This window comes from Takifugu rubripes, chromosome 11 (assembly GCF_901000725.2).
Source record: "Takifugu rubripes chromosome 11, fTakRub1.2, whole genome shotgun sequence".
In the NCBI taxonomy this organism is placed as follows: domain Eukaryota; kingdom Metazoa; phylum Chordata; class Actinopteri; order Tetraodontiformes; family Tetraodontidae; genus Takifugu; species Takifugu rubripes.
Genome location: NC_042295.1, coordinates 14852349 through 14870225, shown reverse-complemented (window position 1 = coordinate 14870225; position 17877 = coordinate 14852349). Strand labels below are relative to the sequence as shown.

General features: G+C 47.1%; 1 protein-coding gene across 1 annotated transcript in view; it reads right to left on the bottom strand.

The window, feature by feature from the left end:
- Positions 1 to 17877, bottom strand: part of clcn2c (chloride channel 2c) — a 61101-nt gene that overhangs the window by 25170 nt on the left and 18054 nt on the right. The window contains 8 exon segments of the mRNA XM_029843491.1: positions 320 to 445; positions 577 to 655; positions 2902 to 2979; positions 3370 to 3503; positions 3759 to 3887; positions 4829 to 4960; positions 9392 to 9442; positions 14963 to 15113. Coding sequence (XP_029699351.1) covers positions 320 to 445; positions 577 to 655; positions 2902 to 2979; positions 3370 to 3503; positions 3759 to 3887; positions 4829 to 4960; positions 9392 to 9442; positions 14963 to 15113 — 880 coding nt within the window.

The window sequence follows — 17877 nt, the reverse complement described above, 5'->3', positions numbered from 1 at the left end:
GTGAGAGCCAGGAAGCCAGGTTCTGTGCCTAAAGAACGGATTAATGTCCCAGGCTCTCCACACTGGGAACTCTAGTTCTGCACTGCAAAGAGGTTTCACGCCGCTTCCTCGGAAGACTTAATAAGGAGTTTAGGAGAGCAGATTGGTACTCGCTCCTATTTTTCCTGCCTCCCATCTGCCTTCTGCAGAGACCAGCGGCCTAATTTATGCTGCTATAAACCAGTTAGCTGGTCTGGAGGGGGAGAATACATGGGCGGAAAGAGGAAAAATAAGAGTCTCTGCTGGCTAATGTTAGACGAGGGCCCAGAAAAGACCTCACCTTCATCTCTGTTCCAAACAGCCAACACTCTGAAGATGAAGGCACTGAAGGTGGCCGCAAAGAAACCTCTCCAGTAGTTCCTCACGGCGAAGAACGTGGACGTTACCTCGATGCTGAACAGCACTCCTGGAACACACACACACACACACACACACAGAGCTTTCTTCATTAAAACAAGGATCCTGATCCTGCACATCTCTTCAAGACATAATTCCACCCAGGAGAAACATCACAGGTGCCTCCCTGTGAGGCCTCACCTCCGATTGGAGCAGCGAAACAGCAGCCCACCCCCACAGCGCAGGCCGCCGCCAGCATCTCGATGTTCCTCGACTCGTTCTGAAACACACACACACACACACACACACACACGTTAATTAATGCACCACCACATAAAGTCACATGAGACGGTTTGGTGACAGAAATATGGGCGTAATTGTTCTCTGCCGTCATGTGTGACAAGCTAATCTCCCCGAAACTGCACAACACAGCAGTTAATCCTGATATAACGTGTTCATAATTACATAAATAACATGCACGTACGTGCGCGATAACATGGAGGCAGTGCATGCTGGGATCTTTTTTCAGGAATGCGTCTGATCTTCCTTACCTTCATCCCTATGAGATAGTTTTCCTTAAAGCAGCATGTCAGTGATAAAGACAGATTACTGTGAGTAAGTGCGGCGTGTAGACGTGCACGCTCGCCGGCTTAGACCACTCTGACGAATTTACAGTGAAAAACTCAGATACGCATACGGAAAAATCGGTGCTGCAAATGGATGTTACTCATCAATCCTTCAATAAATGCTTTTTCAATAACTTAAGACTTATTTTCCCCCCCAAAAAAAATCACAAAAACAAAATGTTGTTATAACTGTAGAATTATTCATAGAGATCCGTGGAACAGGAGTGATTTTTACCTGGCTAATCTTGGCTAATGTAACAAACCAGCAGGTTTTTGAAACCAAGAAGCTTAAACTAAGAATTTTCTCCCTTTTTTCTTTCATAGTTTGTGACTGTGAGTAAGAAACTGGCTGATATAACACGACGTGATGATTCCTCTTAAAAGTCTCCTGGAAAACTCATGAATTATTGGTCGACTGTTGCTTCACTGGACTACGGCAAAAGAATTTAAAAGAATTTCACATCATCTGGAGAGAGGCTGATTCCACATGAGCCCACATTAGCCGCTGCATCAATCACTTCTCCATATCTTTATAATTTCCAAACATTAAAAAACAAACCGGTCCATGTATTTTTCACAAGCTGATGCAGAAATACGTGGAATAATGATGTGATCAAAAGGAAAGTAACATGAGGAGGAACCGAAAGGGGGGAGAAAAACCCTTAATTCAAAAGAGCCGGATCAAATATTAATCCTGCTTCTGCAGTTTAGATGATGAGGACGGGGACGTGTGGAGCATGCTGGGAAATGGACGATTTCATTACCTTAGTCCAGGGCTCCTTCAGCAGTGTGAAAACCAGAGACAAAGTTTTCTTTAATTATCAATCTTCTGATCTTTGAGCATTTTATTTTCACAGGCAAATGGAGCACGCGAGGACTTCTGAAAGTATCTTAAACAAAAGCTGGTTTCTCTGCATCCAACACGTCACTTCAGCCCGAGGAGGCGCGGCACAGCTGCACAGCGACACTTCACCCCCCCCCCCCCGGCATTAATATGCAATAAAATGCAGCAGAGCACTCTGGAGGGGGAGCAGAGAGGGAGATTAAACGTCCGGGCAGATGGAAACACTCACATCAGGTGTCTTTAATCAATAAATCAATAACTTGTATCAGTTGACCCCCAACCAGTGAGACCACAGAGCCCCAGTTCTCTTCCTGATGGCACTAAACGGTAGTTTGTGTTGCCTTTCGCTGAAGTTAACGCCAGATCCACAATTTTAAATACAGGATCTCATTTCTCGTCCCCGCTCCGGCCCAGTTCAGATCCGAATCCCGTCTGTCCTCTCCAGAGATGCTCACATCTGTGGGAACGGAGCCGCGTTCCCAGTGGGCGTCCCAGATGGGATGAGAGGAAGTAAAAAGGAGGGGGGGATGAAGAGGAGCATCATTTCGCTCCCCCCTCCCACACTGAAATGTTCGTCTCTGTGGACCAGAGACGGACATCAAAAATTTGCTGACAAATAAGAGATTGATTAAACATTTATAAAATCCAATATCACCAGCTCGCCACTTCCAGGGAGGAGGAATTTAAAGACATTTTCTGACTCCAACAAACACTGATTAGAAGAGAAAACCACACAGTCTCGTCTTTTTATGCGTCTTTACTGCCTTTTAAAGGCAGCTGCCCTTACTTTGGTTTTATTACTTTGGGTTTACCGAGTGCAGACACTCGTGATGATGGAGGATTCGCTTTTTCTAACTTGATATAAAGGATGACTAACCTGGCAATGGAGTTAGTTCAGCGATATCTTTTTATTTCAAGAGATTCTTGCCAAAATTAACCTCATATTTGACCTGATGTAATGCGCCTGTTGAAAGGACAAATACTGGACCCCAACTTGATAGAAACGTTCTTTGGTGGCCGATTCAGAAAAGACAAACGAATGGAGATGAGACCAACCTCGTAGATTCCACCAAACAGAGACATGAACTTGCTGAGCAGGGCGGCGCACAGACTGGCGATGTGTACGAAGGGACCCTGACAGGAGAACAGACACGTGCGTGTTTAAAAAGGGCCGCGCACGATCAACAACAACAACAAGCTATAGAGTGAAAAGTTCAGAAAAACTGGATGCAGCTGCTGTGAGGCAAAAACTCAAGAGCCTGAGGCTCGTGTGTGTGTGTGTGTGTGTGTGTGTGTGTGTAAACCATACACAACATCTGCACAGGTTGTCTGAGACTGAACGTCTACGTTAGCATCCACATTGCGTTACATTTTCCTGTGGTTACGAACCCGATCGGGTCCAACGACAACGACCTCACTCGCGCAGCTTTTAGCTTGAGCGACGGGTTAAATTTAACTTAAACTTAATTAAATTTAACTTTAAAAGCACATGCAAGCATAAACACATGTTTAAGCGCGTGTCACCTCCTTGCCCAGGGGCATGCCGCTACCCAGAGCGCAGGTGAGGCCGATGACCTTGGCCACAAATGTCTTGAACGTGAGGTATTCCTTGAGCACGACGCCCCTCAGAATGGTCTTCATCTCTGGAATACCAGAACCTGCAAGGAACAGGCAAGTGTCTGCTTGATACTGAAAAACTAAAATGTTGTAGGATTTGGAGTGTATCGTTCATGCTTGTGAGTGTGTGTGTGTGTGTGTGCATTCTTGTTTATGTTACATAAAGAGGACAAGAATAAAACCCCTGCAAAGTGAGGACATGTTGTCTGTAAGGGTGAGTTTAAGGCATTTAGTTGTGATGAGGTTAGAACAAACGTGTGCACGTGCTTTTACACGTTCTTGTGTGTTTGTCCTACCTACAGCCTGTGGGGCGAGAATTTGTGTGAACCCGGCAGAGAAGGTGATGAGGACCACGGGGTAGGTGACCCACGCAAGATACTGAAGGAAGATGTTGCTATCCAGGCCACCGTACATCCATTTCTGTGCTGTGGGCACACACACACACACACACACACACACACACACAGGAGAACATGTAAATGCCCACACACAGGTGCAGTGTATGTGTTCTGGATCCACATGAAGGAACTGGACACCGGTCTAAGTGTCCTTGACAGTGAAGCTCAGACAGAATCTGAGACGTCCACCCGAGCATTTGTCCCGTAAGGCTCCAAGATTTGCTCTTTTTCCCTGATGCCTCCCTCCTTCACAACATCTGTATCCATCTTGCAGGAGTATGTGATGCCATAAGGAGCTTTCCAGCCGTCTCTTAACCATCTCCAGTTCCACTTTAAACGCATCCTGCTGGGTCTACTGATACAAAACAATCTAAAAAGATGGCGTGCATCCACGACTGGAGCACGATTTTCCGTTTCTGTTTCATGTTTCTGGGAATGATCTCAGAGACTTTGATCATCCATCAAAGCACCAAACAAGCCCTTTAACTCCCAGTAAAATATGAGAAGCACAAGAGAATTCCGACAGCTGAGACAGAGGTATGGGAACTAGCCTGCTGACACTTTTCTGACAGTTTGTAGTGCTCGTTAGCAGACGCACATTAGAAATAAATATTGAGGCAGATGTCAAGAGATTGATTTTAGTGTTCTTGAGAGGGAAAAGACAGTCCTAAAGATAAGGTTTCAACATGAATGGACATCAGGAATTGTGAGGAGTTTTGTGGACGCCTGTGGAAAAAGTGGGAACGACACCCATCCCTTACAATTTGTTGTTTTACCACAAGGTGGCGCCAGATCTTGATCAAATGAAATTAAAACCACTTGACAATTAATTCAAATATTGTTTTAATGGGGAAAATTTTAAAGAAAACCACACACATCCTGAGTCTTTCCAGATCAAAGGGAAAATGTATCCAATCACTGTGTAACTGACCATTTAATGCTCTCAGGCCTTATTTCCCCCCGCTCACCTTGTAAACAGATAGCGATGCAGAAGTCCACCACCCAGCTGACCAGGGCCATGACGAGCCCCAGCAGGATGAGGAAGATCCAGTCCTCCCCGACCCGTGAGATCAGGAACTTCTGACAGCGGACCGTGCAGACTGCAGAGGCGTGGGGACACAGACAGAACACGTCAGGGAGCGCGAGGACACACACGCCAACAGTTCTGCACACAAGCGCCTGCTTGAAATGCTGGAAATTTAGGGATTATTTTATCCAGATTTCAGAAAAATGGGCCAATAACATCTGTCATCTGCATGTTTATTTTATTTTATTTTTTAGAAATTCTCTTATCAAAATGTGACATTTCTTTCCCATCAGCAATTAATTAGACTATACAAAATAAATGCTGATTAAATTTGACTCCTAATCAGTAGCAAATCATAGTGTTCTTTCTCAGACACGTTCTATCACTTCAGAGTTCCTTTTTAAAAAATTGTAGGGAACACGGCAGCTTTTCTTTAAAGGTTATGGTTTTATAACTCAGACTCAAAGGTCACTTCACTTATTTCCAGCCCCGTCACTGCTGCTGTGACTCCGAACAGGAGATTTTTCTTCCCTTTTGATAAATCAATGCTACGCTCATTGAAATCTTTCGATTTTTGCCAACTTCCAACACAAACAGACGGTTAATTTCACCTCACTGCGCATCCAGCTTTGGCTGATTAAGTGAAATTTTAAGGCGTTTATGGCACTTTTCTAAAAATAAAAAGGTTAATTTAATTGTATTTTTTCCTACAACACATTTCACATCAGTTCTAACTGAAGATTAGAATACATTAAGTTATAATGATCATAAAATCCACAAAACTTTCTTAAACTAGTAAGATTGTTGGACATTTGTGTCAGATATAATGGAAAAGCAGCTCGTTACACATCCACAGGGTTAAATGAGCCCGTTAGAGACGCTGATGAATCTGGTGTTAATGGGAAGAGGATGAATCAGATCTGAGGAGAACATTTTAAACACTCACCTGCAGGCAGCCGTAAACGTACACGCCTTAAACGCCCTCGGAGACACGTGCGCACACGTCTTTATGTGCACTAATTAATGGAGCGGAGCATTTGTTTGTGGCGGCTAATTATGTCGTGCACGGGTGCACATCATCCGGCACAACAGCTCGTTTGCAGCAGATACTCGTTTGTTCAGTGTTGACGTTTGCGTCCCGGACCACAGCGGTCCTCAGCCCGTCCAGGATCAGAACCCCGGGAGCTGTCTTCGTTAATAAATCACATCAAAACGACGAGAAGAACAAACGAGAAGCAAGACCTCAGCAGCCGAGGGGGGAGCGGCCCGGCCGCCATTATTCTCAATTTGTGGTCATCACGGAGACGATTCGCCCACGTGTGTTTCCACTCATGTTGTGGGGTCTGACCACCTTTGTGAGGTCCCCACCAGGTCAACCTTTCAGTTCAGGTTGATTTGAGGGGTTTTGGTCAGTTTGTGAAAGAGAAACGAAGAGACGTCAACGCAAAGGCCCCCACAGAGATAGTTGAGCTAGTGTGTGTGTGTGTGTGTTTGTGTGTAGTCTTCAGGAGTTGTGATTTAGTCGGCTCCGTCTGCGCTGTTGTTGCTTAATAGCTTCTTCTGTTGTGGTGTGCACGTGTGCGTGCACGCCCTCACGCACCAGGCCTCTGCAGACGGGTTGCCCACTTCATTCTTGGTGGCGTGCAATAAGCAGCATGCTCGTTCCCCGCCGCCCTCATCGCCTTCTGACTCACCCTCTGCACCACTCTCCCTCCCTCCATCCCTCCATCCCTCCCCTCTCCGGTCCAATCATCCCCCTCTCCTCTCCTCTCCTCCTCGTGATAATCACATTCAACCTCCGACTCTGCTCCTCATCTTCTTCCCGTGCTCTCAGCCTTCATCTGCTGCCCACCACATCCTCCTTCCTCACCAGCGCGTCCACAGACATGATGCCCACATGCCTGCTGAGACTCATTTAGGTTTCCGTGGATACCGAGAGCGTCTGGATCCGTGGCCTGACATTAAGACGTGTTGAGCATCGTGTTTGTTTGGGCCGAAGACGAGTACGTTGATCACAATTCTGGCTAAACGGCTAAAAATAACAAAAGATTTTTCTAACCCTGACCTGCATTAGGAGCCCACAGACAAATACACACACACACACCTAAAGACTTCTGCTCTTAATTATTCAAAGAGTTCCCTCATTTGTCATGCAAGAAGGCAATTCCACAGGAGCGTAACAGGTAAAGGCGCCGACTTAATGCTACAACTCTGCACCATGAGGGAGAACCCCCCCCCCCCCACGTAGCTCCGCGCATCGGGGAGAGATTCAATTAGAAATGCCTGGCCGGGCATCCTCTTAATTCGATTAGAGCACATGCAGATGTGCAGAGCTGACAATTCAGCTGCTCTTGAAGAGAAACGCAGGACGCATGTTGGTGGGAGAGGTGAGGAAGAGGAAAAGAGGAAGAGGAGCTGGAAAAGAGGATTAAAGGAGAACAGAAGAGTCAGAAAGGGAATTAACTGGTCCCGTTGTGCAGAATAACGGCTGCTGCAGTAACAAGTTCCTCCGTTCCCTCGGCACTTTCCCCGTCCCGTGGAATCACGATGAACCCCCCCCCCCCGTTGATGTGCTCCCTCTGCTAATGAGATGTAAAAGGAGGTGATGTTTATGTAAATGTGCTGTAACGGCGCCGGTCCCGGGCGAGCTGGCAGAGCGTCGCCTCCCCAACTCAATCACATCGTTTTCTCCTCCAGCAACAGCAGCCGCGACGCGGTCGACCTAATGGGGCGGAGTGGTGCACACGTGCACGCCTGCACACGTGCACGCCTGCACACTCCCAGAACAGGCCTGCGCAAGCACCAAAGTTAGAAAGCTTCTCTCTCGCCGCTCCTGAGGAGCGTCTGATGGAGGTTTAATGGTTCTTAGACGACCGGCGATAAAACCAACACAATTAACCGGTTTATCCTCCTGCCATTAGAGCCGAGGAAGATTTGCTCCCTGCCGCAGGATTCAAACGCTGGGTGGAAGAAATCATCCCGAGAAGGGAGGCGCCATTTGGACTCTCTGTGGTTCACGTTCCGCACAAACGCTTCTGCGACTGATCGATGGGAAAGTGCCGCTTATCGCCACTGATCGTAAAACATGCGTAGGGAGCAGGCGCCCGTCGGCGTGTGTGTGGGTGAGGAATGTGTGCTGGTTTAAAATGCACGGAGGAGACGCGTCTTCCTCTCCCCCTCGGGGGAGGGAGAGTCCTCTCATTTCCTGGATGAAAGCCCGGACAACAAAAAGTCGGCGGCCCCGCCGCCACCTCTCCACGCTGCTTCTGGCTTTCCCTCCATTTCAATTGATTTGATCCACCAATCCCAGAGCCCTTCCCATCACCCCCCCATCTGTAACTTCATCTCCTCCCTCCTTCACGCCCAGATCTACATTTCCCTGTTTCCACCTCCCTCTATTGAAATCTTTCCTCCATTACCGCCTTGTGTTTTCATTCTTCTCCCCCCCCCCTCCTGCTCGGTCAGCACTTCCACGCCGCAGTCCTCTGCAGACACACACACACACACACACACACACACACTCTTCTGCACTTGTTATCTGCCATTCCAAGCTTCACAACCTTCACTTATGATGTCACACATGAACGTCAGGTTCTTTCAGCACATTAAACAAGTAAAAATGGTGAACCGGAGCAAAAGGGCCATCAATCACTGTAAAACCCATGTAACTAACACACACACACACCCACCCATGCACACACTGTCCATGGAAAAGAAGCCTGCATGCGGTGCCTGTTGGCGTGACCAGGCTGCATTTGTCTGCTCTTGAGCAGCAGACAGAATGGAGGCATTGATCACCACGCTTGTCCGCGGCGTGCGCCGCCTAATCACAACCATTCATCTTCCCCATGTCCCCCTCCCCCCGCACGCACACACACACAACAAACAGTGCTAAACTAAGACGTTCATAGGCCTTTATTGCAGCAGGGCTGAAGGCTGTAATGAGGCCGAGGAAGGCAGAGTCAGAACCAACAATGCTGGGGAGATTGGGAGTGTGTGCACGTACAGATTTCTCACTCCAGCTGTTGATTAATATAGAGCCACAAGCTCTGAGAGAGAGAGAGAGAGAGAGAGAGAGAGAGAGAGAGAGAGAGAGAGAGAGAGAGAGAGAGAGAGAGAGAGAGATGAGAGAGAGAGAGAGAGAGAGAGAGAGAGAGAGAGAGAGAGAGAGAGAGAGAGAGAGAGAGAGAGAGAGAGAGAGAGAGAGAGAGAGAGAGAGAGAGAGAGAGAGAGAGAGAGAGAGAGAGAGAGAGAGAGAGAGAGAGAGAGAGAGAGAGAGAGAGGCCATATTTATAGCTGCAAACATTTGGATTCTACAGAAACCAACTGTTAATTTGCAGTTAGCAAAGTAGCATAAGGGTTGCTAATGTATTATTAACCATTTATTACAGATTAATGATGGCTTAATGGCCGCGGTGGTGCAGGTGTGAATGAGGGAGGGGCAATAAGGAGTTAAAGGGAATTTAATGGACATGACAGGGATTTATTTTGCTTTTCGGTTTACCAGAAATAAAGTCGTGGGCCGGGGGCTCCAGAACATACGGGTAACCCGACCCTGGAGAACAAATCACACAAGACAGTTAAACACAAGCAGCATCCCTGTGGTGTACGGCCACATTATACGTCCGTGACATGAGCTTCTCCTTTATTTCTCCAAGTTTAAATCAGACAATGCAACATTTTAAATAAGCTCAGGTGACGAGGAGATAATGACGTTATCACAGGCGGCAGGTTTGTGGCAGACAAGAGAATCACGGCTCAACATTAGCAGCCGGAACTTCAGTAAAACTCATTAGTCTGATATTTGTGAAACTTTCCTGTCACCTTTCTGCAATAAGCAGCCAATTATTCAGACATGAGGAAAGAATTTACAGTGAGGCTTCCCGATGCTAGGCCTAATTAGCTAAAGTTGCTAATATGGGATGGGACTGGGAAAGGTTCTCCTTGCGTTTCATTGTATAAAATGACAATTAAAGTTTACTGGATCACACATCAGCACTTGGAGCAATAGAAACACTTATTGTGGCCTTTGTCGAACGATATAATGATGCTCGTGGTAACAACTGCAGCTCAACCACAAAAAAATGTAGGAAAGTTTTCAGTTTTTAGCTAGGTGTGTGTGTGTGTATGTGTGTGTGTGTGTGTGTTGGCTCAGTGATGATTACAGATTAATAACTTGGAACATAAAGCTCAGATCAAAAGAGACAGAAGAGACTATCACACACACACACACACACACACACACGCACACACACACGAAGATTATCTGCAGTGGCGAACAGGGGGACGGGGGCTGGAGGAGGAGGAGGGTAATAAATGCAGGAAGAGAAGACGTAGACGAGGGTGAGAGGCAAAGAGGTGCTGAAAAGTTTGAAACAAACATGAGGTGTGTGATCAGGAAGCTACAGCAGCTGATCGTCAGCGTCCATTAGAACGCGCCTTCGCTACGGTTAATAACCAGATCGTACTGATCCGATTCATCCTTCACCGGGTCAGATGGCGTTGTGGGCGTAGGATGAAGGGCGCCGCCGCCGCCTCCACCACAGGAACCGCTGCCTCAGGAACCGAATAATGATCCGAGGAAAAGTTGAAGTTGAAGTCACCAAACTTCAACCCCTCTGTCTGCACGGAGCGCGGGTCCATCCATCAGAGCGGCCCCGCGGCGACGCATTTATGGAAGAGCTCGCTCTTTTCGGGAAAGCAAATATTCCTCAAAAATCCTCCTAAAAGTGCAGCAGCCATATTTCACAACTCATCTGGCCTTGGAATCCAGCCGCACGTGTCAGTTTGTGATACTTTACAGCCCGATAATGTTTCGCTTTGCTCAATAAATCGAGATTTCTGCCATTTTACCGACGATAAGAGGTTAAAAACAGCTGGACGTGTGTGTTTGGGGCTGTACACACTCCTCGGCGTGGACATCTGGCACACATGGACCGGAGTACGGATATTTAAATGTTATGTCACTGTCTTAACGCCCCCCCCACTGGTTCATGACTCAACCTGCTGCCCCCTAGACGACACCATCTCTCTCTCTCTCTCACACACACACACACACACACACACACACACACACACACACACACTCTCAAACACAAAAGCAGGAGCCTGTGTTTGTGCGCACACTTCTTGACTATCATTTAAATGTCCAACGTTACCCAACACACTCATGTAGCTCACGTGTGCATAAGTGTGTGTGTACCTGTGTGTACCTGTGTGTGTGTGTGTGTGTGTGTACCTGTGTGTGTGTGTAAATGCCACCCACTCGTGTCAGGTGCGGCTGACAAAGGTAGCGCGGTTGCGGCTGCAATTGAAAAACTCTCAGCAAAAGTTGACAGTAGAAATAAAAGCTTTCCCTCTCTGACGGACGCTCGTCACGATGGAAACCCCGTTGTTTGTTTTTATTCCCGTTTTTATTCCCGATTGACGCGTCGTTCCACCCGTCTGCTGCTTCCACTGCAGCAGCCTTAAAATAAGGAATCATTTCAACCCAGATCTCTTTGAACTTTACACATCCAGCCACTTCCTGTGGCATTTAAACGTATAAAGATGGAGATTCTAACGCGGGTTAACATTTATGCTAGCACATCCCGCGCCATTCACGTGACTCACGCATGCACACACACACACACACACACACTTCAGCCCACACAGGTCAAGTGCATGCTTTTATTGGCTGACATGTTTCAAAGAACAGTCGTGTGTCCATGTGCGCATGTTTGCACGTGCGCGACAAATGTGATCGTCCCCAAACTGGACACCGGCCAATCAGGTGTGCTGCTTTTTTAAATTATTATTTACTGAGCTTTTACACAACCACAAAGATGAGTAATAGCAGGATGAATGGGGGGGGGGGGGGGGGGTGAGGGATAAAGGAGAGGAAATGGAGGAGTGAGGAAGACAAGAAAGGGAAGAGAAGGAAGAAGAGCATCATGTGAGCAACTGCGGGTCGCTAGGTGTCTACCCGTCACCATAGCAACATGTGGCGCCACGCTGAGCTCCTGCTGACATCACACCTGTTGAAGCAATTTTTTTTTCTGTGCGTGTGTGAAAGAGAGAACCAATTAAATAACATGGCACCGCAGGTGTACCACAGAGAGACGGAGATGAGGCCCAAACCAAAAGACAGTTGCATATATTTCATCACTTCATGCTGTGTGTGTGTGTGTGTGTGTATGTGTGTGTGTGCTGTGACTCGCAAACACTGTTGCTTCGGGCTGCCGTCATCTAGTATAACTGCTGATGTCATGGCCTCTGAGTGTACCAGGAGACAGAGAGACACACACACACACACACACACACACACAGATGAGACAGAGAGAGAGAAAGAAACTGACAGACAATTGCCAGATGGAAAGCTCAGATTTATTGTAATCACACACACACACACACACACACACACACACACACACACACACACACACACACACACACACACACACCTTTAACCCTGTCTAGACAGACTCCATTACCAGACATTTACCTTAAGAGCACAGCAACACCTGTGGGGACCAGGTCGCGCACCCGTCACCATAATAATTGCATGTGGACAGGTGCACGGGCACACGCACGCTTCTTCTTTCCGCGAGCCAGTTGCAGCTCAATGCTGCCTCCTGCTGGTCACGCTACCGAACAACAGGAAGGAGCGCGGCGGCAGAATGACGCGCAAACGGTCAGTGAAAACACCATCTGTTCATCCCCGCGGCGCTTGTTTTCCAGTTCTTGGCCTCCAAATTGGGGCTATATATAAAAATCAAAGCTGCCATATACATAATGCAACACTTAGACTCGAACTTAAATCAGTCTAATTTCACTATAATTTGTGTGGCAGTCAATTAGAAGGACTGCTGCTTTAGATCCTCGTGGAAGGAGAAAAAATTGTTTCAGTAGCTTTGTGGGAAATGAAAATGCCCTAAAATACGAGCCACAGATGCCTCGTCTTGACCAGCGCAGCAGCTGGCACATTAACTGTTGTGATATCAAACGATGAGGAGTTTGATTAAAGGCCCAGTGGGGCCCCGAGATCTTCATAAATATCTATTTTTGCGCCGCTGAGCCTGAATCCAAAAGCGCCCAGTCAGCTTTTCCACAGCTCCGCTGAGGACAAAGGTGCCTGTTTCAAGATGATAGATGGAGTTCAGCTGCAGGGGCGGATCAGGCCAGTCCTAAAAGTCATGTGTTCAAGGCCAGAATTCAGATGTTTGAACTCTAAAATAAGCTGAGCTGCAGGTGGGAGCAGCACTGCAGCATTTACGCCGCAGATAGCTGTGCGATGTGGACAGAGAGAGAGAGTCAACCACGGTCCTCCTCTTTAGAGACGACAGTTCAGCTCTTCCTAATTAGGCCAGCAGTGTTATTTCAACTGGCAAATTTGCTTCAGAAGTTTGATTAACAGAGAAATGAAGCAGAATTTACTCGGATCCAGTTAATTTCACACAAGGATGCATTTTTCCTGATGGTTTTCTTGGACATTTGGACACAAGAGAATAGACATTAAACGTTGTGCCAGCACAAATACCTTCTCCTATATTTATGAGGTTAACACAATGACAGACTGGCGACGTTTGAGCGTCAGCGGGACGCTGGAACCGAAGCACGTCTGCAGGCCTCTGCTCATAATTACAGAGACGTAACCTGTTCACACGGTCACGGCAGTCCAGCAGCAAGGATCCGAACCTACTGGGACCGGCTAGCTGCTGGAGGAGTGTGTGTTTAAGAGTGCAAACACACACACGTAGAGTGATGACAGCTCTGGCTGGGCTGGGATGGCACTGTGGCTACGGATGAAACAGATGAATCTGCTGTGGGCTGCAACACTCAGCATCAGTACAGCAGAATAGGACGTCCGTTTATTGCTCGTATGTGCGTGTGTGTGTGTGTGTGTGTGTAATAGATTAAAGAGAAAGTAAGCAACAAAACAAGGCACAGAGGCCATTTAAGCATAAAAGAATGCATTAGCGTTTATCTGTCAGTTTTGTCTTCAAGGAAGTCTGATCGTGTCTGTGTGTTTTTCAGAGAGAGGGCGAGAGAGAGGGGGCGAGAGAGAGGGTGAGAGAGAGAGAGAGGGCGAGAGAGAGGGCGAGAGAGAGGGTGAGAGAGAGAGAGGGCGAGAGAGAGGGCGAGAGAGAGGGGGCGAGAGAGCGATTTCCATACATTTTCAGCCAGTCAGCTCTTGTTTTATGCCTGTGCCTCACTGTGTTTGTTTATATAGCCCTTTTCTTTTACTGTGCGTGCGTGTGTGAGGGAGCGAGTGTGAGTGCATGTGTGCACAGTGGAAAGCTCTTATGTGTGAAGCCACCTGCTGAGCAACACATCCTTTCGACTGCATGTACTTTGATATAACGGATCCTTCCAAAAGAGGATGAGAGGAGGAGAAACGGGGGATGGATCGCTGACTCATCAGCTGCCAGTAAAAAGACAGCAAAAACACACATTGCTGAGATAAGAGGGGACACGGGCGCTCAGCCAGGTGCACCGATGGCGTCCGACCAGCAGAGGGCGCTCCATTTATGCAGATTAGCAAAACAAGTTGGGTTCTTGTGATTTGAGTCCATTCAGATAGAGAAAATATCCCAAATGATCTAAAATATTCCACCTGCACGTCTGTAGACAGGCTAAAACTACTGTTTTGTCCACTGGATTTAGACAAGACGTGATCTTACAAGACTGAGGCTAAAGTGTCTCACTTTTGTAACACTACGGGTAATGTTCACATCATGTTTCTTCCCCAGGCAACGATTGAGGTGCTCAAGCAGTTGCTGTTCCATGAAATGGCCCTGACATAGTGTTGCATCTAATCCTATAAGCAGCCGTTCGGTGAAACTACATGGCGGTCTCCACTGAAAACCATAATGAGGTGATTGCCTGTTGCAAACATTTTCTTAGAGGGAATTAGCAGAGTTGAATTTGTGCAATTTGTGTCTGGAGCAGGTGCACGCAAACGTTGAGGGAGCGCCAGGTAGGAGTGTTGGGGGTAAAACGTCGCGTTCAATGACATTAAAACACAAAAATAAGGGTGGCTTTTAATGTTTCACCCCTCATTGCGGCGGTATCGACCCTGTGGCGTGGAACTTACTGCGACACTTGGCACAGCGTCCTTTCTCGTACTCCAGGAGGTCCAGAGTACGACTTCGTTCGCTGATGGATCTCCTCTGCCCGCTCTCCCTCAGCCGAGCGGCCTCCTCTTTGGCGTACACCCCGAGCTCCTGGGTGTAGCGTCCATACATCTGGAAACCACAGCAGAGACACAATTAGCTGACGTAGGTCATCTACCAGCACGTTTCTGATGTTTAACCGCATGTTCAGTGTCAAACCGGAGCACCAAAGACCCCAATCAAAGGGGTCAGAGGTCAGTGGTGGTTGAATGTTTTGGGAGCACAAAGGATTGATTTTCCCTCTACATTTTACATCTTTGATTTTAAATTAATTAATCTGGTCATGCAGAAGGCAAATGTGCAGCCCAGGGGGATGATGGGAGTTTAAGTGCATTTCTTCTCTGCAGTCTTTAGGCTGGTGGAAGAGAATCCCTCCAGTCTGTCGTTTCATTTCTAAATACGTGAATAATCACCTGATAACCAGGAACATAAAAGTGATGAATTCTTTGACTTCAGGACTCGCGGCTTACCTAAACTCTGGCTCCGCCTCCTGGTTACTAAATCATCCGTTCTGTCCAAAAGTGATGATGCGGCGTGCCCCATGATGACACCTACAGTACTGTCATTTATTTGAACAATGAGAGGATGTGTAGTCATGGCAACCACCTGTTGTTTTGCCATCATTTTGCATAAACTGAAATCATCCACCTGCATCTTATAGAATAAACAGAAATTTTCGACAACAATGTCGTTGGGACTCTTGTGCAAAGGCGAGATTGAGAAAGTGTTTGCACTGGGCCAGTCGCTCGTGGCCGAGGCCTGATCCGTTAAATGAAGTGAGCGATATCGGCCACAAAGGCTTTTATTGACCCCGGCGACTCGCTGGGCGAAGTGTTCCAAACACGGGAACGTTGATATGGCCTAGACGTGCACCACATGTGGCCGCAGCTCGCCTCTACAGTCACTTAACCTCTTCACGGTGTGACCGTGATGGGGCCTTGAGTGCGCTGTTGTGTGTGGGCGGCTGCAACGATATGCTGGAGGGTGTGTGTGTGTGTAATCACTAAACATGCATTTCCACGGAGCCACGGTGTCTCTTTTTCTAGAAACAGCGATTTCCTCATTTGTGTTTTGTGCTGGCACACGGGTAAACAATAGGTAGAGCCGAGGAGGAAGTAGTGAAAGTACCGTTGTTCTGGGGTCATGATATTCATGCTGAATGATTATTTGCCCTGTCCTTTATCAGCAGGCCCAGCAAGTCAGAACTGTATTTTTATTTTTTTTTGCAAGTGGGCTACTTTTAGCACCAAACGTGTGCAGGATGTGATGTAGATCAACGACATGTAACAATGACGTTTAAGAAGCTGCTGCTTTGAAGGCCTCACTGCTGCACAAGAAATGGTTGAATCACGTTAAAAATTAACGTGCAGGATTCAACCAGTTATGAAAGAGGAGGCGGTAAAATGAGTTTGTGAGGGTCAAAATCCCTAAAAATGAAGGTTCTTCCCGTTCACTAGTCTGGACTGGTTTGAGTGAGTCCAGTCAGCTGGAGTTAATGTGAACCAGCATGTTTACAGTGAACACAGTCAGGAGCAAATCGTTAGAAACGCTCACATCCAAGACAGATGCAGTATTTACCACAAAAAAGAGAGCAGCAGCGATTCCAAATGTAAAGATCGAGGAATATAAGCAACGTTGTCTGTTCAACTTCTGGAAGTCAGAACCAACTCTGACCTGTAAAGGGCTTTTCTGCAAAGTGGGGTCATTTTAGCTCGTCTCCACAACTTCAAATGAGTCTTTGAGGACCAAGACGTGGGTTTAAGGTTGAGCTAAGAAGTGGGCTTAGGTTAGCTAAGGGGGTGAGCTGGGATGGTTAAAGTCACACAAAGATAGATGTAGGAGTAGAGGTGTGTGTGTGTGTGTGTGTGTGTGTGTGTGTGTGTGTGTGTGTGTGTGTGTCCTTTAAAACTTTTATCACTACAATAAGCAGACAGACGTGATGGTGGAAAATGTGTTTTTGTGTGCGAATATATAAACAAGGAAGTGGAGAGAACTTTACAGAGTGATTAGATGCAGGTTGTCTGGAGGGCCAGATTTGTTAGGAGGTGAAGAATAAGGTGGAGGAGGAAAACAGGCAAACAGCGATGAAATCACAACCTACAACAATGAAATCGCAGGAGAAGTGGCATGTTTGCAAGACATTTTTAATGAGAGATGTTTCCTAAAACCTAAAAACCTTCAAACAACAACGCCAAAATCACCTTTGCAGTTGCAAAACTGCAGCAGAAGGAAAAGGAATTGGACCATTTTTCTGAGGTACAACAAGGTTGGGAACTTCAAACTTGCATTTTCTAAAATTCCTCAACTTATGTGGTTAAATGCAACTGATTTATCTAGCCTGGAGTGCTGGGATCTGGAGATCCAACATAAATCTATGACACAGGAAATTAACTGGTACAATTCCAACAAATGGAGAACAAAGGGTGTACAGTGAATAAACTGTTTCATAATTTTCCTGGAGGGGCACCCCAGGGGGTTCATTGGGAGTCTTGTGAGCCCGTGCCAGGCTGCCATGCCAACCCTCGGGGCTCCCTTAACACTGACCCGGGACTGGACAAACAGATGGAAGAAAAGAAGGAAGGATCGATGGGCAGTCAAATGCCAGAGAAATAAGAGGCAGGAGGAGGCGTTTTGGTGAAAGCAGGGCAGAAACGATGAGAAAAGTGAAGAACGAATGGAAGAATGCAAGTGGAGGATGTGTGGAAAGGGTCCTTGGGAAGAATCCATCTCGCAGTGTGAGCTGAATGTAGATGCGGCACGGGCATTAGCTTTGCATCCCGAAATGTTACAATAAAGCAGTCGTCTGTGCAATACACAGATAATGTTCATGGCAAAA